This window comes from Echeneis naucrates, chromosome 22, assembly GCF_900963305.1.
Source record: "Echeneis naucrates chromosome 22, fEcheNa1.1, whole genome shotgun sequence".
Classification (NCBI taxonomy): Eukaryota; Metazoa; Chordata; class Actinopteri; order Carangiformes; family Echeneidae; genus Echeneis; species Echeneis naucrates.
The window spans coordinates 18,884,449-18,912,383 of record NC_042532.1 but is presented as its reverse complement, the minus strand read 5'-3'; the positions used below and the strand labels follow the sequence as shown (position 1 = coordinate 18,912,383).

General features: G+C 42.1%; 3 protein-coding genes across 3 annotated transcripts; 1 reads left to right on the top strand and 2 right to left on the bottom strand.

Annotated features, from left to right (window-relative positions):
- Positions 1–1,031: 1,031 nt before the first annotated feature.
- LOC115035437 (RING finger protein 145) lies at positions 1,032–9,511 on the bottom strand. The gene is made up of 11 exons (XM_029493233.1): positions 9,257–9,511; positions 8,787–9,061; positions 6,517–6,625; positions 5,881–5,972; positions 5,453–5,694; positions 5,139–5,317; positions 4,901–5,041; positions 4,279–4,461; positions 4,009–4,156; positions 3,028–3,384; positions 1,032–2,161 (listed from the first exon to the last, which is right to left on the bottom strand). The coding sequence occupies exons 2-11, from the start codon at positions 8,953–8,955 to the stop codon at positions 1,898–1,900; spliced, it is 1,884 nt and encodes a 627-aa protein (XP_029349093.1). The 5' UTR covers positions 8,956–9,061; positions 9,257–9,511; the 3' UTR covers positions 1,032–1,897.
- A 1,944-nt stretch (positions 9,512–11,455) lies between these two features.
- Positions 11,456–19,294, top strand: cpxm1a (carboxypeptidase X (M14 family), member 1a). The gene is made up of 13 exons (XM_029493232.1): positions 11,456–11,816; positions 12,638–12,747; positions 13,530–13,669; positions 13,867–13,951; positions 14,312–14,462; positions 14,587–14,675; positions 14,828–14,951; positions 15,712–15,908; positions 16,169–16,348; positions 17,256–17,550; positions 17,805–17,944; positions 18,025–18,127; positions 18,396–19,294. Exons 1-13 carry the CDS (start codon positions 11,480–11,482, stop codon positions 18,722–18,724), a joined length of 2,280 nt encoding a protein of 759 aa, XP_029349092.1. The 5' UTR covers positions 11,456–11,479; the 3' UTR covers positions 18,725–19,294.
- Positions 19,295–20,642: 1,348 nt separating this feature from the next.
- wdr32 (WD repeat domain 32) lies at positions 20,643–27,672 on the bottom strand. The gene is made up of 8 exons (XM_029493234.1): positions 27,425–27,672; positions 26,971–27,382; positions 26,450–26,563; positions 26,083–26,280; positions 25,385–25,587; positions 24,978–25,058; positions 24,739–24,884; positions 20,643–23,806 (listed from the first exon to the last, which is right to left on the bottom strand). Exons 1-8 carry the CDS (start codon positions 27,474–27,476, stop codon positions 23,435–23,437), a joined length of 1,578 nt encoding a protein of 525 aa, XP_029349094.1. The 5' UTR covers positions 27,477–27,672; the 3' UTR covers positions 20,643–23,434.
- Positions 27,673–27,935: the final 263 nt, after the last annotated feature.

Below are 27,935 nucleotides of genomic sequence, written 5' to 3'. Positions count from 1 at the left end.
GGCCGGATGTGATGGCAGATTGGGGACAAGCCTGCACACACAAAAAAAAAAAAAAACACACAAAACACACACACAACATGCCCGACAAACCGGCTAAGACATGTCAGCATTTAATTCTTAACACCTCCCACTCTTTTTATTATTATTATTATTATTATTATTATTTGTCTAATTCTCTTTCACAGCATGTGTGAATATCAGAATCAGGATGTTGGACATAAATATGCTGATGAGAAATGAAATGATGGAGTAAAATGACCAATAAAAACATCAATATTTTTCAAACTAAAATATCTCAGATTGCAATCTGCCATAAAATGAAAAGAAGAAGAAGGTAAAATATCTGTCTTTTCACTTTGAGAGATCATCATGTTAAATTATCCTTGATTATATAACTAGTTTTCATTTTATCTTACAATTTTATTAGTTAACATACCTGAAATGGATACAGACAGGTGACATCGTGATGGATAGACTGAGACTAAGAATTTTTCTTATTTAATATCTTTTAAATATAAATATAATATAAAAATAGTTTTATCTTTTGTCTGACCAGCAGTTTAAATAAAATACAGGATATTCACTTAAGGACTATGTGACACATAATATTTTAGATTTAACCAGTTTTTGTAATGTCTTCAGTTTACTGTTGAGTACTTTTGGTTAATCTGCTGTAATAAATCTAAATCTAAATTTTAGGCTATAAATACAATGAGACATGCTTTTTGCTGCAATCAAGTAAACGTCAACAGACACTTAATTTCAATATAAACTCTCATACACTTTCACAAAGTAACTTCAGTTGATCTTAAAAAAGCCTTAGATTTATACATTCAATAATGAATTTTAAAAGATAAATTGTTTCGAGGATCTTTAACATTTTCAGGAAAAATATTATTTAGAGCATTTGTTCCTGATTATTATACTCTACTGTGCACAACTGAAAAATTGTTCAAATATCTGACAATTTAATCTGGACTGAACATTACAACAGTGATGTCCTTTACAAATCTGACACAGATTGTCAGTCTCACTGTGCACCAGTCATGATTTTATTATCATAGAAATTACAATAAAAAAACAAAAACGGGTTCACAGCTGTAATTCTGCGAGACAGAGCAGTATAAAATGATCATTCTTCCGCTCAACCACACTGCCAACATAAAAATGCTCAACATAACTACCAGGATCAGAAAAGAAAATGAAAATTAAATAATGTCAGAGTAAACATTTGTACTAGTAACCTGCTAGAGTTCAGTAAATATTGATGTAAGATGTTTACTTAGTAGTTACACATGATTTCTATTAATTAGAATTTGTTTTTTGTTTTTTTTACATTTTGTTTTTACAATTGTACAATTAGGGTTTAATTTTAACCCAAGATGATTCACTTCCATATTCAATCCAATTGTACATTATTGGCTAAGCTGACACACACACACATTCATTACACTGTCTGGCAAGATGTTTTGTTTTTTTTTCTCTTTCAATTGGTTCACTGAGAGAAGGCAAACGTGTTTAATTCTCCATAATAGAGATGTCACCCTTTTTTCACCCTTCAAGGCACTGATGCAGGGCAGTCAGTCATTGATGTCTGTGCTTTTTTAAAAAAAGGGTGGGGTCCTTCGTGTGTGGGGGGGGGGGGGGGGGTTCAGCCTCTCTGAGCACGTCCAGGCCCAAGTCTGAATATGTACTATTAACTTTTAAGAGTTTGATTTTGAGCTTTCGTGATAGAAGTAGACAAAGATTTGGTGACTAATAAGGTTTGTATCACATGAGATGGATTTTTCACCAGCATTGTTTGATACTGAATCACCATGACTCAGGTGTCCCGCCACACCTGTTGTGTTTACAGTTGCTGTTTTGTGACAGCTGAGGACAGAAACCCGAATCCATCTCAAGTAGGATCAGGAGTTGCATCTTCGTTCTGAGACTCTTGTGATTCGCTGCTGTCCTGGTTTTCCTGCTCCTCTTGTGCAAACGGTTCTGGTCCATCATCTCTCTCTGCTGGAGCATCACCTGATGCCTCGCTCAGGTCTTCTGGGCTGGGTCTGACCGTTTGGTGGCACAATGGGCATGTGTCCTGCACATACAGCCACTTGCGGAGGCAGTTTCCGTGGAAGAAATGTCGACAGTATGTGATCACAGCAGAGCTCATTTCCTGTGAAAAGAGACATCATGTGACTTGACTTGGCTTAATGTTGGACACTGTAAGAACCATCTATATATATATATATATATATATATATATATATAGAGAGAGAGAGAGAGAGAGAGAGAGAGAGTATAGATTGTTCAAGTATACTATTTTTCATTTCACTTTTGTACAAAAATAAAAGAAATAAAAGATGTAGCTAAAAAACATTTCAATGTATGTTTTGAAATGCACCTTTAAATCAGTGTGTCAATGTGTTTCTGTAACATGAACTTCCTCTTAGAGATCACACAATGCTTTTCTTATCTTTCTAAAATAGGCCACTGAAAAGCTCTCAGACCAGTTTGTTTCTTATCAAGATTTTCTGCAACTACTTCCTTAGCAACAAATTACTTGTTGTCAAGGAAGAAGATTTAAAATGTAAAATTTAAATAAATAAAAACAAAAACATGGCTAAAGGCCATAAACATCTGCCTGACCAATAAAGGAAGAAGTGGGACTAGACTGGTAAAACCGGAAGAACAGGCTTAGGGTAAATATATTTATATATATATGTGGGCGGTGATTGTTGGTGCATTCTTCTATATCACTCATCATGAATTTTCATTATATTTATATAAATCTTGCTAAATGATATTTTGTACGTTAGGTTTTGTTGTCTCTGTCCAGATTAGGGGAGGTTTTAATGTGTACACTTTTTGACCTCTGCTCACATCTGTTATGTGATTTAGTGCCAATAAAATAAAAATGCATGTGTGACTGAGACATGGGCGAGGTCCGCACTACAATAACAAAGAGGTTTTATATTTTTTGATCAGCTTTTCGTTTTGGACTGAGTTCTTTAGTGAGCTGCCCATGCCGGCCTGACTCACCTGGAAGCAGATGGAGCAGACGTCGTTGTGTTGTTGCAGCTGCTGAGCCGTGGCTTTGGGGAGGGAGTTGATCTTCTTAGCTGCTTCCTGTCTGAGGAGGAAGCTCCTCCAGCCAGACTGACCTCTAAGCCAAACGTTGAAATAAGAGTGGATGATAATGACGGAGGCGCCCATCCAGCTCCACTCTCCAAACAGCGACTCCCAGGTGCCGTAGGCCACCACGCAGAGCGCCACCACAAACTCCAGCACCCTGCTGACGGCGTTCACCCAGTAGATCACCTCATCCAGGCTCTCAATGGGGTCGCTGCAGAACAGCTCCACCATGAAGAGAGAGTAGATCAGCATTGTGCCTGTAATCTGGAAGATACAATAAACATCCTTAAGTTCATTTGTTTTTTATGACAGTTTTTAACATGGGCAGCTCCCAGGAGTAAATGTGTGTAACAGTTTTAAAGTGTCCAGGAAATATTATATCACCAAACTGTTGAAAAGATTGTGTGTGTGTTTATTCCACATTTTATTTATTTTTAAAAGTAAAACTTTAAAAGAATTTAGGTTGTTACAGTTCTTTTGTGATTTCATTTGTTCCCACCTGTTAGATGTGCAAATTTTATTTAAATGTATTGTTGGATGTTAATCTTGTAATGTTGGAAAAATATGTTATGTTAATAGTTTTGAGTGTAGAGAAAGTGGATGAAAACTGAACACCGGGGGGCACCACAGTCGGGAATATGTAGATTTTACAGAGAACTATCAAACCTATTTCTAATTAATTTTCTGCCGATTAACTGATGAATTAATTACAATATGAAAATTAATGGATGGAAATGTCAGTGAGTTTAGGTTCTGGTTAATTAGTTGCTTTAATAAATTTCCTGTTTGTATTGGATCTTATTATTCAGCTAATTAATTTTTCTGACACAAACATCCTTAATTTCTTCCACATTTTACATGAGAGAGACACAAAGCCACTGCTCCTACCTGAAGGGAAGTCAGCATGCAGCTGGACACAAGTATAAGGAGCCAAAAGTCCATGTGGAAGAACAGTGAGATTTTGTAGGCCATAAAAACTGGGAAAACCAGCAGGAGCAGACACATGCTGAGGCCACGGAAGTGTTTCCACAGACTTCTAATAGCACACATGGAAGAGAAGAGAATGAAGAAAATAAAACCATTGAAGGGAAAAATACCAAATCCTCAGGGTGCTTTTGAAAACATTTCACGCATCTTTATCCTCTTTGTTGCCGATACCTGTTGCGGGAAGCACCCAGAGCGAGAATGATTGGATCTGTGATTTCGATCATCGACTGCAGCGTTGAAGTCACCACGATGAAGAGGATGATACTGAGTAAGAAGGTGCGCTGCAGTGCCTGCATATCTAACAGCCCCGTCTGGAGGGCGAGCAGGAGCAGAGTTACGCCCTCAGTCACACCCCTGACCACAAGCAGATAAAGGACTGAGGTTAAGTCGTGGCCAAAGTCACTTTGGACTTGTTTAGATTAGTTGAAGACAACACAAATATATATGACCAAAAAAAGAGAAATCAGCTCTAGGCCCTTTACTTTATTTAATCTATTTTAATTTTTATGTATCTTTTCCTCTCTTCCTACATTATATTTACCTTATTTAGCAACTTAACATTTGATGCTTAGAACATTTGACTTAAATTTGCCAGTTAGACCTAATTGTGTCTCAAATTGAATGATGTTGTTGCTGACTAAGCTACAGTTTGTCAAACAGTTCCAACTAAAGGCCACATTGTGTTCACTACTTGTTTCTGCTGCATCCAAGTGGCCAAAAAAGAGACAGCAGCTTTAAATGGGGACAGTGAAAGCAGCAAATGGTTGGCTGAATACAAGTGGGAACATCTCACCTGTGCATGACGTTCTCATTCTGAACTGCTGCATATCCTCCCAGGTAGAACTTGCATAGGTTGAGCAGTCCGAGAGCCAGATAGGACACCACAAAGGTCAGCCCCAGCAGAGAATATGGCGTGGCGCAACATTCAGACACACTGCAAGTAGATCAGTTTGTTAAAAAAAAAAAAAACACAGCACGTGTCTCATATTGTGAAGTATACTATGATCAGCACACTCATCATCATATCACACCTTGTAAGCAGGAAGAACAAGATTCCCTGATGGGCTGCAGAGGCTGCGTTGCCAGACATGGCATTGGAGCACAGCTGGACAATGAACAGAACAAACCAGAAGACACTGAAGAGCACTGGGACGGCAAACTGGTTCCACAGAGAGATTCCCATGGCCAGAAGTCTGTACAGTTCAATCACCTGAAGGACAGAAAAACCAGCAATGTGAAGAGCGCACCCACAGCACAAAGACAAACCTTAAACAAAAGCACTTAAAAACCCTTCAGACAACAAGACTGAACAATGAAACCATTGAGGATTTTAGAATAAGAGTACCTCCACCTGAAGCAGCTCTAAATAGGCAGCCCTTGCAAGGCGATATGGCACAAACAGATTTGAGAGAAGGAAAATGACGATGCCCGAGCCGGTCAGTCCCATGGAGAAAGCGTTGACAGTTAATAGCTTGGCGTGAGGAACAGAGCAGAGTCTGGCCAGCAGAGGCAGCATGTGGGCAGAGAACAACCACACCTGTCTGGTCTTCATGAGGAAGGCACACAACGTGCTGAGAATTATCTGACCTGAGGAGAAAATGAGAAAAAAGTCCCCAGGAACTTCATCTGAGCCAGACTACAACCTTTAAACATTTAACCTTGAGCTGCGCTTAAAGGGGCACATTTATTGTAAAAAAAAAAAAAAGACAAACAATAACAAATATTAATATTAATTTAAAATATTTTATGTATAAGTTTGGTTTTGGGACTCACTGGTCAATGCAGTGACAAATCTGTTAAAGGCCAGAGAATCAAGGTACACTGCTCCTTCATAGCCATAACGCAGCTCTTCACGAACATAGTCTCTGTGAAACAAACAGCCAAAAGCAGATTTATAAATTCATTTACACTGTATATCGTTGACGCATGCCATCATAATAACAAAATCAAACACACAATTGACTCAGGTTTGAGCTTTTGTTGCATTTTGTACAGATATTCAGTAGATGAAAAATGCAGGAACCAATGTGAAAAAGATTTAATGAGATTCATAAATAAATTTAACACCTAGATAACTTGTTAAATAAAAAAAAATTTAAGGATTTTAATAATTAAATGGGTAAATTCACAAAAGATGAAAAGCATATAATTCAGGACAAGTACAGCAGTAATTGATAAAATGTATATATTGGAATAATAGAAGAACAATAATAATTCATTGATTTACTCATGTACAACATTAATCCTGAAGCCTATTCATATTGCTCTGGAGTGCCGATGATTTCTGGACACGCAGATGGAATAGGACTGTGATTACACCTCAGGCACTGTCAGGAAGGAAAACTATGCAGATGCAATAAGGCCAGGAAGTACAGTCGCAATATTAGTACTAGTAAGATGATATCTCACTTTGAAATCTGATGCCCCATGTACAGGAGAAGGGCCGCAAGGATGTGGAGGTAGAGCATCACAATGTGTCTCAATGGCAAAGCCAACACCACCACGTTAAGCAAATGACCTGCAAGATAAAAGAAAACACTCATGTTCAGTTTTCTGAAAGCAAAAAGATGCAAAGAAAGTAGAGTCTAATCAATCCTCCTCGTCAGCACCAGATCAGCTGTATTCTGCGGTTTTGATTGTCAGTCATACATTTCTGCCATCCTGACCTTTCTTATCAGGCTGACTAAGATGCAAAGGAACTAAGATGTGATCACTTTGCAAGACAGTCTCAAAGTAAAGTTTGTCTTTATAGTTCAAGTGCTGCTGGAGTTTTGTCTTTCAGATGTGGTTGCCTCTCTATGAAGCCAGTGTAGCTGCAGCTGTGTAAGAAATCCCTGCAGACAAGTCAGTTATCAGAATTTTAAGCATAATTGGTTCCTGGAAAAAAAAGATAAATAAATAAAATAATATATATATAAAAGAACAGAACACAAATACATAAGTTTATCAATCCACCATCAACATCTGCCGACATTATAGAACTAGGAATGTGTAGAGAAATGGAGAAGTTCAGGGCCCAAAATATCAATTTAACATGCAAAACATGGCACTGGCTCTGTTTTTGCAGATTAGAATCAGGATAACACAACAAACACGGGCTGACGGTGGCAGATGGCCAACAGTAAGTCAACTTCAGGATGTCACTGACTGCAAAGACCCGAGCTAAAAAAAAAAAATAAATAAAAAAGATGGCTAATGGGTGTCTGTCCACTGACCTCCGAACACCCAAACCTGGAAGTAACAACAACACACGTGCATCTGCACTGAACTGAAGCTCAGACTTTGATGTATCTTATTTCAGAGTCAACATACTGAAGAGCCTGAAGACCAAAAACAAAAACTATATGTGACGGTATTACTCATGACTGCACAAAGCAAATGTGTATATATATACACTCACCGGCCACTTTATTAGGTACACCTGTCCAACTGCTTGTTAACACTTAATTTCTAATCAGCCAATCACATGGCGGCAACTCAGTGCATTTAGGCATGTAGATATGGTCAAGACAATCTCCTGCAGTTCAAACCGAGCATCAGTATGGGGAAGAAAGGTGATTTGAGTGACTTTGAACGTGGCATGGTTGTTGGTGCCAGAAGGGCTGGTCTGAGTATTTCAGAAACTGCTGATCTACTGGGATTTTCACGCACAACCATCTCTAGGGTTTACAGAGAATGGTCCGAAAAAGAAAAAATATCCAGTGAGCGGCAGTTCTGTGGGCGGAAATGCCTTGTTGATGCCAGAGGTCAGAGGAGAATGGCCAGACTGGTTCGAGCTGATAGAAAGGCAACAGTGACTCAAATAACCACCCGTTACAACCAAGGTAGGCAGAAGAGCGTCTCTGAACGCACAGTACGTCGAACTTTGAGGCAGATGGGCTACAGCAGCAGAAGACCACACCGGGTGCCACTCCTTTCAGCTAAGAACAGGAAACTGAGGCTACAATTTGCACAAACTCATGGAAATTGGACAAGAGAAGATTGGAAAAACGTTGCCTGGTCTGATGAGTCTCGATTTCTGCTGCGACATTCGGATGGTCGGGTCAGAATTTGGCGTCAACAACATGAAAGCATGGATCCATCCTGCCTTGTATCAACGGTTCAGGCTGGTGGTGGTGGTGTAATGGTGTGGGGAATATTTTCTTGGCACCAATTGAGCATCGTTGCAACGCCACAGCCTACCTGAGTATTGTTGCTAACCATGTCCATCCCTTTATGACCACAATGTACCCAACTTCTGATGGCTACTTTCAGCAGGATAATGCGCCATGTCATAAAGCTGGAATCATCTCAGACTGGTTTCTTGAACATGACAATGAGTTCACTGTACTCAAATGGCCTCCACAGTCACCAGATCTCAATCCAATAGAGCATCTTTGGGATGTGGTGGAACGGGAGATTCGCATCATGGATGTGCAGCCGACAACTGCAGCAACTGTGTGATGCCATCATGTCAATATGGACCAAACTCTCTGAGGAATGCTTCCAGCACCTTGTTGAATCTATGCCACGAAGAATTGAGGCAGTTCTGAAGGCAAAAGGGGGTCCAACCCGTTACTAGCATGGTGTACCTAATAAAGTGGCCGGTGAGTGTATATGTCTTTATTTTACTTTCTTGCACCTGAATAATATTTTTTTTTAACCCCTCTCTAGCATCCAGGGCTTAAACGCACACTCACCGATGTAGTACATGTTCCAGATGACATATTTGTATTTGAAGAGCATGTCTTCATTTTTGGCCTTCAGCTGTTCTGTCAGCCCGTCAATGTCACATTTATAGAGCAGGTCCAGCAGCAGGATGCTCGGCACCCTGAGGGCAACGTTGGCCACCTCTTCCAGACGAGGCATCTCGATTTAAAAACAAAAGAAAAAACAGAGGAGCCTCCGTGTCACATGCTGCCGCCTAATTCCACACGACACAGCATCACCGTGGCTTGGCCCGTGTTGTTGTCATCTGCGAGTCGCACAAACACAAACACAAACACACAAATTAGGCTCCTGCCACATTGCACCGCAGAGGAAACGGCTGTGGGTTTCCGGTTCAGTGCCACGGACTGAAGCTGGAGGACAGTTTCTGCAGGAAGGAATCTCACTTGCACCGAATTTGAAGTTCAGTGATGGGCACAAAGCGACGCAGTTTTTCGCTTACTTGGCGCAGTGAGACGCGAAGTGCCAGCTGGCTAACTGCTGCTGCTGCTGCTGGTTAGCTTCTCCGGCGACAGGCGACATGTTTTCATTCAACAGTTCCGTCGTTTGGTTTGTATTTTCACAACTCTTCTCCGGCGTCCGCCCGTCAAAGACAGCCTGACATGGCCGCCGTGGAAGAAGCCAATTCAGACGAGTGAAAAGAAACCAAAGGAGGATGAGAGAAGACACTCGAAACGGAATGTTGTGATTCCGCTAGGCTGCGTGGCCATTTCCTGTACACGTCACACCGGCACCAGCCAATCAGATTCTGGTATTCTCGATTTCAAAATAAAAAAAAAATAGAAACTCCAAAAATTATAATAATAATGATAAATTGTTATGATCATAATTGTTGTTTTCATTTATTTATTTCCATTAATTCATTTTTATAATGCACTTTTTATCAACTGGTACATAATAAAAAACTTTCTCAGTTGTCATTACTGCAAATATAAATTTGAATTAGACAAATTAAAAAGGCTACCATTAAAACATGACGAATTATTTGTAATCAAAAATTAATAATCAAATATTTTTTGTGCATTAATGTTATTATTAAGTTACTATCATTATTATTATTATGATTAGTAGTAGTAGTAGAAGTATATTCTTAAAAATTAAGATGGAAAATTAAGCTTATTTTGTGGGGATGCTAAATATTTCTTTTCTAATATTTCCAACCAAATATGAACTCTTGAACTTGATCTCAGTCAACAGAAAAAGAAGGTGTCATGATCCACAGAGGGATTTGGGGTGATTGTCAAACTAAGAAACAGCATTTAAAAGAAATCCTTCGACATGTGTGCATGTTTTTAATACCTCTATGTGCATTCATGTATCATGTCATCAGCGTTTCTCTCTGAACAGTTGCGTTCCACAGAAGCTAAGTCAAACAGACAATCATCCTGTCTGTCCCAAAAAAGAAATCATTCAGTTAAATTCCCAACATAAGCAGCAGAAATAACACAAAATCTTTACATGTTAGAATAATGATTTAGGGCTGTATAGCTCACCATCTTTGCAAATTCTCAGAGAAAGATAAAGGCACTTCCTGATCATGTGGGTTAGAAGTTTCCCTGGCTGTCTGATTTTCATCTGTACAGAGTAAAACAGCAGTTGCTTCTAATGTCACACCTTCAATATTTGATTCCATTCAGACACCAACAGCTGAGCTGTTGTGTTTTCACAAATTTTTTATTTACTTGTATTGGATCAACACATTTTCTACTTTTTGTCAGCAGAGATTGTCTGTTTTTTATAAGTAGGCCTTCACCTCCCCCAAAGGCTTGTCCAGGAGCTCTGCACAGGATCATGTGTCCTCTGTTCAGTGTGATTGTCACATTTGCTGCAATATCTGTCTGAATATGAATCTCATCTGTTTGAGCGCCACAGTTCTGCAGCTGCAACAAATCTCTGCTTGTCTTGTGTTCACACCCACAAATAATTAACACTCCAAAGAAGATGGAGGACAAGACAAACACAATAAAGGCGCATCAAAAGCTTTTGAGGTTTTTGTCTGTTTTCTTTTTTCCCCCATATTTATATTTTGACAGCTCACATTGTCTCAGCTGTTTTGTATTAGTTTTCAGGATATGGGACGGGGGTCCTCAGAGCTACCAGCAGGAGCTGGAGGTGGACATTTGGACAAATATGCTGGAGACAGTGTTGGCAGAGCAGACAAATAAAGTCCAGAGCAGCAGAGGAGGGCGGTGAGGATAAGAAAACATTGATACAAAGGCAAACAGATGTTCTTCTGAATTATATTTACAAAAAAAAGTACGTTTTAAAATGCCTGAAGAAATGGGATTAATTTCCTCCCTTGGGTTTAATAAAGTTCTTCACTTTAAAATAACATTACTATGTGATTTTAAAACACAGTATTTAACTGTAAGCACACATTAAATCAGGTACAGTTTATGCTTGAGTGTGCCTGACCGACGTACAGCTTTTGTGCTTTATGGTAAAGTGAACTGTGCATTATTTAAACTGCACTCAAGTCTGTCTTGAATCACAGATTTTCGCGGGACTTCAGCAGGAATTATGGGAGGGAGGGTGAGAGAAGGGAGGTGGGCTTGAGGAGGAGGAGGGATTGATGGAGGCCTGGCTCTGTCATCTCCACATAAACCGGCCGGGGGAATTTTTTTTCTCCTCACCACTCCTGCAGCAGCAGCAAACAAAGAGCAAGATGGAAAAGTCATTGTGCATTTTGGCTGCAGTGATTTTCCTGGGAGGTTTTTTAGGTGCAGCTGCGCTGATAAATGATGCAACGACCCCGAGTTATTCCGCATTCAACACAACAGCTACAAGCACAACTGAAAACTGGACCAAATCTGTCACTGTGGAGAATCGGAGCACAGACCGAGTTCCTCCAACTGCAGCAGAGACAAAGTCACCCGCCACTGCTGCCAGAGGCAAACAGCCGGATGCCGAAAACACAAATAAGGCCAGCAAAGAAACCAACAACAACAACAAAGAAGAAGAAAGAGGAAACAAAAAGACAGAAGATGAGAAAACCAAACTGGGTAGGAAAAAACAACTTTTATCATCTGAACTTCTGCCAAGTAGTCCACTTTTACATTTAATGTGAGAAGCCAGAGAGACTTAAAGCTAATTAAAACCACCTTCTAATTTTAATTTAAAAGATTGCTAAGTGCAATTAAAAAGTGATGCCTTCAGGGACCTACTGAGACTCTGATTTAACACTGGTGCACTCTGGGCATCCTGCGTAAACCTGAATCAGAAGGCATATTCACAAAAAGTCTAAATACTATTTCTCTATAATTGTGTCACATGTGTTGCAGCTCACTGAATACATACATATGAATATATCTGACAAAGAGATTCCTTTTTCAAAGCATATTAAATATGAATTATTATGTTTGTGTCTCTTGATCCGGATTGCACAAACCAAGCTGTTTTGAAATGTGAGATGTGTTTGTTCCTGAAGGCATAAAACTCTCAGCAGCTGTAGTTTTTGTCCTCCTGCTCTGCTGGACGTTTGACTTTTCACTCTTGGCCCCTCAGCTAAGTCTCAAATTACATCCAAACACTCCACAGATTCACATAACTGCAGTTTCCTTAAAACAAGCAGCAGAGGCGGAGGAGGAGAGGGCCTCCAAAGGTCCACTGAACTAACCCAAGATGATTAGAGATATTCCACATAACAACCTCTGGGACCTCATGTTACATCAGCCGAGCGTTTTCTTACTCAGAAAAAATCCCTTAACCCTTCAGCAGTTACTCTCAGAGCTGCTTTCTGCAAAGGAACAGCATCTCCAGACAAGCGCAGACACAAACTTGAAGGAAGATTTTTATCTTTTGATTGCTTTAATTTTCCTTTCAGACTGTCCTCCCCTCGGCCTGGAGTCCCTGCGGGTCGACGACAGCCAGATTCAAGCCTCTTCCTACCAGCGGATGGGCCTGGGTCCTCACAGGGGGAGGCTGAACATCCAGGTCGGTCTAGATCTGGGCCAAAGCCAAACCAAACAACAAGAGCAGCAGTACAACAGACTGAGCTGGAAAAAGATTTGTTTATTTATCTGATATATGAAAGAATTCCTTCATTAGTTCATTTAATTTCCTTCTTTGAGGGTTTTAATTGCATCCGTTTCAGCAAAGGGAAGTGCAGGAAACAAATCCAGATTAACCCAGCGCAGATTAGTATCATCTCTGTATCATTTCAGAGTTCAGGGGGATATATTAGTTTTCTGGACAGATCCAAAAAGAAATATACAGATATAACATCAATACAGGGCTGAAACTTCATTCATAATTTGGTCTAACGTAAAAACAATCAGAAAACAATGAATACATTAATTTAATGTCACACCATGAACCTGGCAGAAAGGATATTGCTCAAGTTCTAGCATTTTATGAATTTGTTCAATTTGAGATCATTCATTTCCATCTATAACTTCACAGCATAAACGGTCGAAGGTCACCCACATGTCTGGATTCGCAGCAGAAAGTTTCCTTTCTCAGCACTTTTAATACAGTTTTTCAATTATTACAGTGACTAAGTCAATAAGTAAAATAATCACCAAATGCCAGAAGCTGTGTTATTCCTTACCAGGCCTGCTTCCATTCTGCAGTCTGAAAGCAATTATTTTCCAATCAGGTCAATGCTGAGGTGTTACGCAACATTTTTCATTGAGGGAGAGCGAAGTGCATCGGTTTGGCGTGATGGTTTCTATAGCTGACCAAAAGCATTCAGCCAAACTTGTTTGATTTTGCAGTCAGGCATTGAGGACGGGGACATGTACGACGGCGCCTGGTGTGCAGACTACAAAGACCGGCACCAGTGGCTGGAGGTGGACGCCATCCACCTCACCCTGTTCACCGGGGTCATCCTACAAGGACGCAACTCCATCTGGAGGTCAGGTAGTATCAGGATCACATCTGAGGAGTTCCTGTTCAGAAATTATTTAGAAAATTCTTATGAACACAACAACATTACTAGCAATACAAATGATTTGCAGACAAATTAATTTCATATCGGAACTACACAGTTAAAGGATTTGGTAGATTAGTTCTTTAATTTACTGGTTTTGTTCTTTTCGGCGTTCACAATAGTTGGGACTGGGTCCAAACCTATAAAGTGCAGCTGAGTAATGACTCCATGAACTGGAAAACCTGCATGAACGGGACAAAGGAAGCGGTAAGAATGACTTGTGTTTTCAGATTTTAGGAATGTACCAGTGTTGACTGGTGAATCTCATACAGATGGACGACAGACTTTAAAGAGCTTGTGCCAGAATAAAATATGTGCCGTGAACCAAAAAAGTGAGAGAATGAAAACAAATGATTGTACTTTGTAGGTGTTGGTTTGATCACAGCTCATCTTAGAAAATAACACTTTACCTAAAATGATCCATGTTTTTTATTCTATTTTTAGTCAGAAGACGTTGAGACTAACATTAACCCTTCCTGTGGATGTCAGCATTTAACTAAAACACAGAGAAAGTGTAAAGTGTGAGACCAGATTCGGGTTTACTGGATGTCTCATTGAATCATACAGATATTCGACGGGAACCAGAATCCAGAGACTCCGGTCCTGGGACGCCTTCCTGTTCCCACTGTTGCCCGTTACATCCGGATCAACCCCCAGACCTGGTATCCAAACGGCACCATCTGCCTGAGGGCAGAGATACTCGGCTGTCGTGTTAACGGTGGGAAAAAAATCCTGTTTACAGAGTCTGAGTGATCATGACTCATTATGTGGGTTTGCTTTTAAGAAAGAGATTTTCATAGTAATTCTGTCAGCAGATAAAATGAGGTTTTATTTACCCATAGATCCAACTGACATCTACTCCTGGGAGCTAGAACCGAGATCGAAGGACTCTCTGGACTTCAGACACCACAACTACAAAGAGATGAGAAAGGTCTGAGGGGGCACCATGAGTAACTCTGGTTCCTCTGACGCTAATGCCAGCGATGTTACTCACAGTCTTAACAGTTTGCAGATTTTCTTCACGGTTTAAGTTTAACTCTTTGAAGGCCTTCGGTCCAACTTGTCTTCTTTTAACCCTGAAAGCTCATGAAGTCTGTGACCGAGGAGTGTCCGGACATCACCCGCATCTACACCATCGGGAAGAGCTACACGGGCTTCAAGCTCTACGTCATGGAGATCTCAGACAACCCCGGCAAGCACGAACTTGGTATGAAAGATGATCCGTCCTTCTTCTGTGAATCCCTAAAAAAACACTTTCAGGGCCAGAATTCATCATGTTTCCACAGTTACTCTGAGTTTAGCCCCACACATCTAACCCTAACCCTCCACCGGAGAGAGGGCCTCTCTCTTTTACGAACAAACTCCAACAACAGTTTGTGAGTGGAGCCAGACAAACTAGATTTTTTTTTAATATTGTCTCTAGATGAAGGGAATTGTGGCAACTACCAAAAAAAAAAAGAGAGAATTTTAAATAGTAAGTCAAGTTTAGCTCCAGTTTGTTTGTTTTCTTTTCTTTTCTTCACAGAGAACTGGCATAAACACATTTCACATGATGGGAATCTTTGTTATTTAAGTTTGAACAGCTGTCAACAAAGTTTCAAACATCACTGGGTTTCTTGTCTGATTCGGTGCCACGTCCACAGAGAAGAAGAAGAAGAAGAAGAAGGGCTCGGATTTTGAAGTTACAGGAAATGCTAATGTGCAGATCCGGTGTCTTTGGAGTCTTTATTTTCAGGAATGTCTGCCATCAAGTCTGGCCAATCCATGTGTGATTACTGGCAGGGTCCTCTGGAAAAGGTCCATTCTGTTGCCTAACACAACACCAAAGGGCTGAAGGTTTTATCTCAGAGAATGAATGTGTTCCAGATCTGCCTCAGGAGTTCAACTTTGACCTAGAAAACAAAACAAGTTTCAGTAAAGTCTTTGGAAAATGGTGAAGTTGACCCTCTAAGTTTTACTTTCGACAGGCGAGCCGGAGTTTCGCTACGTGGCGGGAATGCACGGCAACGAGGCTCTTGGTCGTGAGCTGGTCCTCAACCTCATGCAGTACTTATGCAGAGAATACAAGAAGGGCAACCAGCGGGTCGTCCGGCTGGTCACAGACACGCGGATTCACCTCCTGCCCTCCATGAACCCCGATGGATACGAAGCAGCATACGAGAAGGTGGGAAGCTTATTTCATACGGCTTTTTCACCAATGTGTTAGAAAGGGAGTGGACAACTGGACTTAGGAAAAGAAGTTTGATCAAATGGAAGTCTAAGGGAAGACTTATCAGCTCAGAAAACATTTTCAGTAGTGACTTTGCTGTCAATACATTGGGACAAGTCTGCAAAAAATAAATAAGGGCCCCAGAATAAACCTGCAGATAGTCTGGAAGGCCTCAAAGCTCAGCGTCTTGCTTGTGGTTTTGTGTTTTGCTGCAGGGCTCGGAGTTGGCCGGCTGGGCCGAAGGACGGTACAGCTTCGAAGGGATCGACCTGAACCACAACTTCCCAGACCTGAACAACATCCTGTGGGACACTCAAGAGAAAGCAGCAGATCCCTCCAAAGTCCCCAACCACTACATCCCCATCCCAGAGTACTACACAAAAGAAGACGCTACTGTAAGAGCGATGACGCTTCGGTTGCATGTGCTGCATTTGAAAAATGTCAAACTTCAGTGCCACCTGGTTGTGCGTGCACCGGTAAACAAATCAGAAACACAAATATTCAACTGCTGCATCAAACTAATAGAGGGGATCTTAAAAACAGACTGAAATATTTTCCATTGATAAATAAACTGCATTAGGAGTAACAGATTTAAGTTAAAAGCTTCTTCAGTATTCAGTTCCTTCTGCCACAAATGTAGGTCACACTGGAGTCGTTTTTTTGTTCAGGCGATGTTTCCACTTTAGTGGCAATACAGGAAATTATTCCAAAGCCAAGGGGAAAAAAAACCAAAACATTTTTCCTGGAAGCCTGAGGGTTGTCAGTGTTTTGTAAGTCTTTCCTTGTTAGGGACGAACCCATGTTGGAAATAATTATAGCCTGCATAAGTTTAATTTTGTAAGTATTACTTTTATGTTCGTCTCTGCTGATAAATCATTATGTTTCAAGTTTTTGCACATTCAGGAAAAAAGAGGAGAAACAATTCATTCTGAGGTATTTCAGCATTTTCTGCCACTTTGGATTTTTGCTCCACTCCACTTCACTACATTTATCCAACGGCTTTAAAAATGTAATAAAGACATGATAATCTTGTGAAATACCAAATGTTGTGAACAGGCTCTCAGAAAAAAGCAGCCTCTAGTTGGGTTTCCCTTCTGTGGTGCTCCTATGATTTAATTAAAGTAGGTGAAAGTTAAGGGGCCGGACAAAAAGCAGAAACGCACAAATATACAGGAAAAATCATACCCCCAAACTGTAAATATAGTGACCTCATCATGGGAAAATGTCATATGTTATAATATTCAGCCTCCTGGGGCCCTTACTCTGCAGAGCATTAAAAAAAATACTTCCATCACTGTCCAGGTTGCACCAGAGACCCGAGCGGTCATCAGCTGGATGCAGGACATTCCCTTCGTGCTCAGCGCCAACCTCCATGGAGGAGAGCTGGTGGTCACGTACCCCTTCGACTGCACCAGAGACTGGGCCCCCCAGGAAAACACCCCCACAGCAGATGACGCCTTCTTCCGCTGGCTGGCCACCGTCTACGCCTCCACCAACCTGGTGATGGCCAACCCGGACCGCCGCATCTGCCACTACGAGGACTTCCAGTCGCACAACAACATCATCAACGGCGGGGCCTGGCACACCGTCCCCGGCAGTGAGTGGCCCCACCATCACAGGAGAGTCATTCATATAAAACCGAATCAGTGTGCTCACAAACCATTCAGCAAACTTAACATTCAAAGGAAAAAAATGTATTTGAGGATTTTCTTTACTTTGTCAGACAGGAAGTTAACATTTACAGTTCTACAGTTCTCTCCTACATTCATTCAGTTTTTGCATAAATAAATCCCCAAATCAAAACACTTTCAGCTTTTTGATTTTCTTGAACGTCTTGTGTGTTTCCTGCAGGTATGAATGACTTCAGTTACCTTCACACCAACTGCTTCGAGGTGACGGTGGAGCTCTCCTGCGATAAGTTCCCTCATGCCAGTGAGCTTCCAGTCGAGTGGGAGAACAACAAGGAGTCTCTGCTGGTCTACATGGAGCAGGTCAGGATCCACAGAGTCCGTGTGACCGGCCTCGGCCTCTTCTCTGAGTCCTGACGGTGCGGCGTTTTGTCTTCCCTCAGGTGCACAGAGGGATTAAAGGTGTCATCAGGGACAAGCTGACCAAAAAGGGGATTCCAGACGCGATAATCAAAGTGGAGGATCACGACCACGACATCCGATCAGGTTGGACAGATTTCATGGTTTCTTTAGCGTTAGAACAGTAGAGTGACAGACATACACTGAGCATCATCTCCACGTTGGAGAACCGATCCCAAGATTCCTCATAGATTCTGCAAGATAGAAAAAAAAAAAACAAAAAAACAAGGCCTCACATGTTTGTGTTTTGGTATCAGCAATGATCAGCAATGACAACTAACATTTGCAGATCAACTTAGTTGTTTTTGGCTGCTGGCTGACTGAAGATCTTTGGTTTTGTGTCCATCTCCTCCAGCTGCTGATGGGGACTACTGGCGCCTCCTGAACCCGGGTGAGTACAAAGTGGTGGTCTGGGCCGTAGGCTACTTCCCGTCCATGCGTCGGTGCCACGTTGGAATGGAGCCACATCCCACCATCTGCGACTTCACCCTCACCCAGACGCCCATCCAGAGGCTGAAGGACATCCGGGCCAAAGGAGGGAAGATCCCCCAGGACCTCCAGCTGCGTCTCCGGGCCCTCAGGCTCCGGAAGCTCCGAGCCAGCACCAAGGCCATCAACCGCCGCAGAGAGAGCCAGCAGCTGCAGAGGAGGAGGGCTCGGTCCTCTGGAGCCTGGAGAGAGTGAGGGGGGGGGGGGGGGGCATGAGCTGGAAAATTCAATCCCAGATCAGAGATGTCATCTGGGGTTTGGACTGGTGCTGATATCCAAACAATAATAACACACATCCAATGATATCAAGACATAAGGACACTTTTGTGTGCTGAGGTTTTACACCACCTGTGTCTAAAGATCCAAAATCCACCAGTGTGGTGATAAAAGCTTTAAAATCTTACCTTCAAAAAATAGTGTGTTGGCCCTTTAAGGCAGATTCACCTTAAGAAGTGACATAAAAGGATAAAAACTCAAGAAGATGAAAATGTAAGATTAAAATAACTTCTGAAAAGTAGCACAAACAAGTTACGGATGAAAGACGGACAGGCATCCTTCAGTGATAACGTTTAAATTCACTTCAGTAGTCTTTGGCAGATGATGCTGTACTGTTCGTTACTTATCTGGGAAGAGGCTGAGTTGAGGATTTAAAAGTCAGCTGGTCTGATACATGTCATGTTTAGTTTTTTTGCATTGTTTGTTTGTTTGACTGAAGTCCAACAGGACCATAACCTCTCAAATAAATGTTCCTTATTTGTGTTACTACATTGCAGTGTCTGAATGCTGAAGGTGAAGCCGGATAACAGAAATAAACTGGTTCCAATCTGAAGGTTTTCACAACACACAAAAGTTGTGCTCCGTATCGCACAAAGCTGAGACCGTATACACTAAAGACTCTTAGAATACACATAATATCAAACTCCACCATCAGTCTTTTGACTTCATACTTTTTGCTTTCCGTGATTTTCCAAATGTTTCACCTACATCCAGGATTTATGTGAACTCGTTCCCATTATGATCCACTCAAAAAAACAAAGCAGTAAATCTGTGCATACTTCATTTTGTCACATTTGGTCGCAATAAGAGCGCCGTGTGTCTGTCGGCAAAGATATAGAAAGGGGAAGATTTTGACCCACCGCGGGGCACAAAATCAAATGTTTTATGAAGACCAGAAGGAGGAGGGATCCTCAAACTCACAGCTGTTGGGATATTTATATTTATATATTATATATACTTGACATGAAGTGTTAACGGCTGAAAACATTACTGATGTTTCTAATTCTGCTTATGTATTGCTACATTTTTGGAGAGTTTGGCCCGTTTAATTCAAACTGACTTGGCAGAGAGCTTTAATTTCTGTCGATTTTTTTATAGAAAGGGCTGAAGAGTCTGCGTCCTCTGCTTTAAAGCTTATTGGTGTTATTGTTGATGAGGACTTTGACGGTCCTCTAGTGGTTACATCTCAGCTCTGCATGTTTGAAATTTCGATACTGGTATTGATAATTTTATATTTCTAAAAAATATTGGACCCAAACACCAAACAGTCAGCAGTGCAAAAGAAGCTAACCTTTTATTTCAGTGATAATGAGTACCGTTTTAGTATCATTGTTGGCATTACTTCCTGTGAAGCAACAATGCGAGCAATTCAACATGTTTTTTCTTTTTTCCTTTGCCCACCCAGCTGTGAAGTGACGGTGCACGACATTCAACTAACCCACAAACAGAACTGAAAACAAAAACAACAAGAACCAAATTCATAAGATTCAACTGTTTCTTTTCTTCTTTCTTTTTTTTGTTGCTTTACCTGAAGTGAAAATGGCAGATAAGACACTTCTCTCAGAAAAGCTGGGGAATATAAGTGAAATAAAAGCAGCAGTGAATATACAGCATGGCTGATCATTTAACCTTCAGTTCAGTCAATGAAAAAAATGGATTAGTGAAACATTTCTTAATGCCTTTAACTTTAGATATTAGTTTTAGAGAGGAAGAGAAAAAGTTCCTGACTTGACTGAACTGAAAGTGAAATGGCTCTGTGACAAAATGAACAACACACATTTTGAGCAGTTAACTGAGGTACAAAGTATTAAAAGCATCCTTCTTCTTCCATGTTGTGAGAGTCTGAGACTTCATCTCATCACCTCGAATCTTCAGTCTTCTTTTTTTTTTTTTTATTACACTTCCTGCTGGGTTCAAGTCATATAGATAAACCCATTCAGTTCAACGGTATCAAATCTCTCCGAACTCTCTGCAGGAAAGCGAATGAGTGGCTTTCCCAAAATGTCAAACAGTTCTTTAAAAGTTTTTGCCACATGTAAAGATTTATTTAGCTTTGAATCCATTAGAGCAGACGCCAGCCTCATCCAGGCAAAACAACATTTTGGCATCTGACAGCTCCACACCGAGCAACACACTCGCATAAATAAGAAAGGAGAATCTTCATAAAGGCTGGTATGCATAGTAGTATACGCTTATGTCTATCTATTGTTTACGCAAACAGCACGTTATTATCTATTCTGCAGTCAGTAGGTTACTGTAACCAGTTTACATTAACATCCACATGTGTGCTTGGCTCCTACAGCAGCTATACTACAATGGTTAAAAACACAAAGCATCAACAGTCAAAGCAATCCGTTCGCTACTTAAAGAGAGGAAACAAACAAACCAACAAAAACAAAGCCAGGTTGGTCACATTCATGGCAATGACTGTAAAATACAGAAACCAATGAAATGAGGGGAAAAGATAACAAATACTGACATGGATCCAAACTTTCTTCGAAACCCAGAAAAATGAGGTAAGAGGTCAGAAGATGAGACAAACGCTCCTTGGCAACAATCCTGAAAAGATCAAACCAACAACGCTGATGAAAAGAAATTCTTCTGCCAAAAACGCAACATGTGACTCAAGATGAGGCTGGAAAGTCTTCTATATTTTCTCATTTGAACATTTTCTGCCACCAGGGCTGCTTTATGTACGCATCATTACAGTGAACATGGGTGCTGTTTCTTTTGACTGAATTCAACACACACCATCAGTTTATATTGACACCGCAGTGCACCAAATTAGTATTAATCCGCTGCTGAAAGTAGTCCCCATGAACTTCACTCTTTATTAGTGTTTGAGTTGTGTTTGCTAAAAAGTACAGCACCTAGTTGTGTTGGGGCACTACTGAGCTTTTATGAAAATGAAACTACATATTTGCAAGCTTATTTTAAATTCAGAGGGAACCAATGCACAGACTGGACAAATCAGAGACAGACTTTCTGTAAATGAAAAATATAGAGTAATGCCAGCCTTATCTTTTGAACTATAATTGTTTTCCTTGAAAATCTTGGCGTGCTGGTTTGTAAGAAAAGTAAGTTCTGGGTGGAAGAATTTGAAAAATAACACAAAAAGGAAGCTGGAGTGTTCAGCTGTCCAGGTGACATGAAGTTTCCACTCAGGAATAAAATCTTAAATCACAGAAAGAAAGTGTTGAGACAAAGGAGGAGCAGCTACTTTCAAAAAGTGGCCTGAAAAACGGCAAAAAGTGACTGCAGGATCAAAAGAACCAACCTCTATAAAGTAGTGCTGACATTAATGCACCAGTAAAACCTTTAAAAAACCTGTAAAGACCATTTGGAGTGAAAACAGGGTGAAGGTGGGAAAAGTAAAAAGTAGAAGGTGAGGAGTGGAGGAGCTACCATCCATGAGCGAAGGAGAAAGGCGTTGATGATGAGGTCCTTCAAGTCGGAAGGGGGTCAAAGTTCAGATTGTATGAGCAGAGAAGCAGCACCTGTAGAAAAAAAGGCATGAACAGAGCAGAGCGATTGGGAACGGCGGCGGAGAAACGCCGATTCAGGCCAATCAACGGTTCATCTCGTCCGGATTAACGGATCGATGTGTCTGTTTGCATCCTTTGGGGGTTTTTTTTTCTCTTTTTTTTTTTGTCCCAAGAAGACAACATCTGGATGTGCGGAGTCTCGAAAAAGGACAAAGTTTCCTACTGCTATAGAGAACAAAACAAATCTTTAGTATGAAAAAGAGCCCCAGACGACCTGCAGAGTTTGTTTTTGACTGACGCCACGTTGCATCTCTGGATTTAGTGATCAAGAGCTTGAAGATTCAGACTTCAAAGTCTCTCCTCAGTCTGGACAGAAGTCTAGTTTGCAAAGCCTAAACTGTCCTTTCTTGTTTTATATCCTCCAAGTCTTTTTTTTTTTGTTGTTGTTGTTTTTAAAGTTCATGGTCAGACAGGCTGGATGTTTCTGTCCACTGCTGCAGCCCGGTCAAAGGCCTTATCCTTCGTTCATTTGTTTTTCACCTCAGAACAAAGCCGGTCTGCTTCACAGCTGCAGACCTGGGTCTAGAAGTGCATAGAATATTGTTATTTAGGGTTGACTTTATCCCTGTCAGGTGCCCGACGGGTGGGCTCGTCATTACGTACAGTCCGGCTGAAGATTTAGAAAGTTCAAACAATATTGTAAAGTCAACTTAAAAGCCTCGAAAAATACTGACAGAGCAGATGTCACACTGTTTGAAATATCTGACCCCTCTGACCCGCTGAGCACTTTAAAACAAATGTTTCTTAGGGCTCCTACTTTCTGTGAGTATCTGATAGCTTTGATCAAAATTATACGAAAGAGGCCTTCAATATCCATCTTCAGCCAAATGTTAGTTGTGCACAACAAATAACTGCATATATTAGTTGACAAGGAGCTAAAATCATAGAAATTATTTTGTTGTAGAAACAAAACATAGATTGAGGCAGTGCAATATCTTTTAAAGATTTTCTGTGCAACTATCAAAGTTATCAAACCTGGAAAACACTAAATGCTTCTCAATACCTTTCCAGGTGTATGCAGGAATCCTGACTAGTACTTCTCTACCCAGGTCTGCAGGGCGCCGCTCTGTGACAGCACTGGAGGCTAAAACTTGGGCTGGTAAAGGGCCACGCGCCCGCTGAGGCAGCCCGAGGCCAGCTGGCAGTGCGTTGGGGAGAACTTGGTGGTGAGCACCACGTCGCTGTGCGAGTAGATGGAGCGGATCTCCCTGAGGCAGCTGGTCTGGACGGGCAGGCAGTCAGCCAGCTCACCGCAGCGCTCGTTGAAGGCCAACAGGCGGACGCCGTAGCCATACGGCGAGCAGATGAGCCGTCCGTCGGGACTGAAACACAGCTCCTTGATATAGCCCCGCCCCACGTTGGCCTCCTCGATGTAGTGGGTGAGGCGGAGGGAGCAGCGGGGGGAGACGAGTGGGCGAGTAGGCGCTCCCTCCTGGAACTCATACACACAAGTCCACTGGAGAGAGAAAGGTCGGGGGGGGGGGGGGGGTGCATGTGAGTGTCATAGCAGCGCCTGAAAGTATTAATCATTGCTGGAAACACTCAACGTTGGTCCAGAAACAACAGTGACACATTTAAAAAGGTTTCATGTGAAGATTTTGGTGGATCAATTTCTTTCTGAGCAACCGTTCTTGTATAGAAAGTGCTACACACATATAGTTTTCTTTAACCATTACTCTTGTTAATATTAAAATAAATAAATTAGTCAGAGCAAAGCTTTCACTGTGTGACATCATAACAGTTTGGAAATCCTGGAAAAGACCACCTGATCTTTCTGTGAACCCAGATGACTGTTAAAGTTCGCCATTTTCTTGGGGCTGAATGAAGCGAGTCCTGAGAACTGTGTAAACTGTACTTTGAATATGTGATGATTCAAAATTAAATTTTCATCCTTTTCAAACTATTTCTTTTAAAGCCAACAACTAATAACAGAAGAGAGAGGGGCAGGAAACCATAAGGATAAACTTCCTCATGCTGCTTTTGGAAAGCTGTATTACACGCATTCCCCTGAAAAAATAAAATATAAAAGACAATAAACTTTTGTAAACGCAATGGCTCTGCATTTTTCAAAGTAAAATCTGTTTGTAATCTCCATTTATATCTGAAACATAACTACAGTGTGTGATATCAGCTTATTAAAATCCAAATTGAAACAGTTTATATCAGTTTCCAGCGACAGAAAACAGTTCAGATGTACTTAAGTCGAGTTTTTCATGCTCAGTAAAGAGATTTTTGGTGCAGTGTGCTATTAAGTTTCTAGAAACCGTAGTGATGTAATTCCTTTGGTGCACCAACAGAGGTCAAACATTACAGAGCAATGCAGCGAGGGGATTGAAGAAACTCAATCGAAGTCCACATAAATAAAACATCTCCGAGAATGTGTCTCACCTCCTGGTCGTCCATGTTGCTGGAGCAGCGGATGAGCGTGGCCCAGCCTTTGGGATGGAGCTGCAGGGAGGTGATGCAGTTCCCCCGGTCCCGCTCTCCGGGAATCTCTGGCGTCAAAACCTCCAGACTGTTCCGGGGAGAAAGACCTGCAGCAACCAACCGAAGACAGGGTTCTTGATCATTTCATCGTCAGGAAAGCTGGTTAATTATTCAGTTTTACACCACCAGTGTTGGCTGACCTTCTCTGTGAGGGTGGATCTTGCTGGAGTCGTTTCCCTGGCGAGGAGTTCCAGCTGACCTGGACGCTGATGTGCCACCATCTACAGAATCACATCAGGGTCAAAAGGCTTTTTCCCATCTGGACACTACAGTGATCATTTCAATTATGAGTTACTAGATATCAATAAAACACGAGATCAAGGTAAATTATTTGGTAGGTTCTAAAATATTTCTTAATCTTTGGAACACCTGATCTCACACCTATCTCACAATCGTTGTGTTGAACATAACAAATCGTCCGGTTGGAACAATTAAAACTGGAAAGTCACAACAGAGAGAGTGAAAAAAGGAACAAACTTTAAGGTAAAAAAAAAAAAAAGGACTCCAAAAGATAAATGTGAATTTAGATTTGAGAGCGTGATCTGACCTGAACTGAGGGGCGTCCGCCGCGCTCGCAGCATGCGGTAGCTGCCCACCTCCAGGGACTGGGTCAGGTCCAGGTCGTGGAGGATGAGCAGGTACCCTGAGGAAGTGGAGATCAGCATCTTGGAGCAGTCGGGCGTCAGACGCATCCTCATCAAGTAACGGGTGTGGAAGAACTTTTTGTGCGGGCAGCCGTCCTCCGTGAATCTGCAGAGGAAACACAAACAGAGAAGGTTTTTTATTTTGTCAGAAAAGTTGTGACTGTGAGACGATTTGACACAAACTATGAAATCATCATGTTTTAGTTTTTCTTCTGGGGCTTAAACTGAGCTTTCAGGGTTGAGTTCCTGCCAAAAATCCCATTTATCCACCTTTAACAGCAGGAAAGGTACGGCTTTTAATTTCTGGAGAGTCGAGGAAAGAGCCTGTTAAAGAGTCTATGATGGATTGGTTGGACTTTAATGTGCAGCTGCTGGCGCAGCATGACGTAACTGCTAGAACAGACTATTTCCCAGGTGGTACAACAGATGGGCCCAAACATTTGACCCTGAATTTCACTTTGACCACCAAACTGACAGAAAATGATCTCATACTCCTTGTGACAATCTATGATTTTATCGTGATCTATGAATTTTTTGTTCACACATTGGAAGAAAGGACACAATAAAAACACATTCATGCTCTCGTGTTTCGATGACCGACCTGTTAGTGTCCCATGTGATGACGTTTCCGTCGAAGCCGGACGTGACGAGGAGACGAGTGTTGGTGTCGTACTCGATGTTCTTCACCCAGCTGGCGTGGCCGTGCAAGGAGCAGACCTTCGAATTGAGCTTACGGAGATCCCATAATGCAATTGTGGTGTCATCTGAGCAGGTGGCAAACAGACGGTTGTCCAGAAACCTGCAGGGGGTACAGAGATATTTTACTTTAGTCCCTGGATCTTTTTGTTTTCCTGCTACGAGCTACAACTTTCTTGGTCCTCTTTGTGAATTTAAAATACAGGAATTAGGACGATGAGCACTTCCTATGTAAACCTTTATCTGATGATTTAAAGGTTATGGAAATGCACCTTATGTTGTTGACACAGTCCTCGTGGGCTTCCGTCAGAGTTTTGATGTGTCTGGACGAGATGGGATCGAACAGCAGGACTTCAGTCTGCTCGCAGGCCACAGTCAGTACAGACCTGAGCGGGGCAGACACACAAATCCAACACGCAACAGGAGACAGTTCATCTCTTTGCCCATTTGCAATTGTGACACAGTTTTTTTATATCACAAATGTGCAGTCGAATGATTTAACTGAATAAACCCTGAAACCCTGCTGATCAGAAAGAAACCGTCCCTGACTGTGACAGCAGCTTCATCAATAATCTGCCAATAAATGGGACCTGATCTGATTTTGGAGGTCCAGACTGTGTTTGTGTCTGCTGTCACACAGCTTGACCTGATTTAAATCCCACAGCTGCTGTCCTGTCTGGGCTGTTTGCTGTCAGACGCTTTTGACTCCGTTTCACATTTCATGCAGAATAACAGTGGGGCTCCATGCAGGGCTTGATGAAGGCCTTAATACCCCCCCACCCCTCAGACTCACCCGTCCGGGGAGTACTCCAGGTTGAACACCGCTCCGTGGGTCTGGGTGCTCAGGTTGACGGACTCCACAGCCGGATTCATGGAGCAGTACAGACTGGTCATTGTCCTGAAATTGTCCCGGGCCGGGTCCACAAACACCCCCCGCCTGATAGTCCTGTTGTGCAGCCAGGAAAACAGGCTGCTCCCCCGGCCGCCGCCGCCGCCGCCGCTGTCGGTGCCGGGGCCGCCGTCGGTCTGCGGCGCCGCTTTCGGCTCCTCAGACGCCGGAGGAGGAGACGCTTCCGAGCTGCGCTCCGGCCGCTCTCTGCGGCTGTCGGACGGTGATGGCGCGACCTCCCGGGCGATGTCATCGTCCTCCTCCTCCGACTCCGAGTCGTCGATGTCGGGGTCCTCCTCTCGGTCGGATCCTCCTCCTCCACCTCCACCGCCTCCTCCTCCTCCACCGCCGCCGCCGCCGCCGTCGGGCCTGTCCTGCGGTTCGTCCGCGCTCCGGCGCTCCGAGCTCATTGTGGCCGTTTCGGGGCGCAGCGTCTCGGCTCAAACGGCGGAAAAGGGTCCGCTAACCTCCGGGCCACCTACCGAGCAGGAAACCGGCTCTCCCTCCGCTCCTTCACGGCCTCATGGCGGAGTTGTTGAGCTGCATAAGAAGCGTTACACAATTTTTTTGTGTGTGTGTGAGTGTTTTGGTACCAGCGCCTTGTCGCCGCACGTCAAGTTTAAAACGGTTAGCTAACATGCTACCGGAAAAATGGAGAATTAGCCTTCAAAATAAAATACCCCAGTTGTTATTCTCATAAATAAATGTAAATAAAACGTTACACGTGAATTGCAAGAAAAAAGGAAACATATTTAAACACCTCTTAATTAATTTAAATCATAATTTTGTCTTCCTAATTGGAATTTAACGGCGCCCCGGTGAATAATTTTTCATCGCCGGATGCTTTAAGCTGAAGTTCCCAGGCGGAA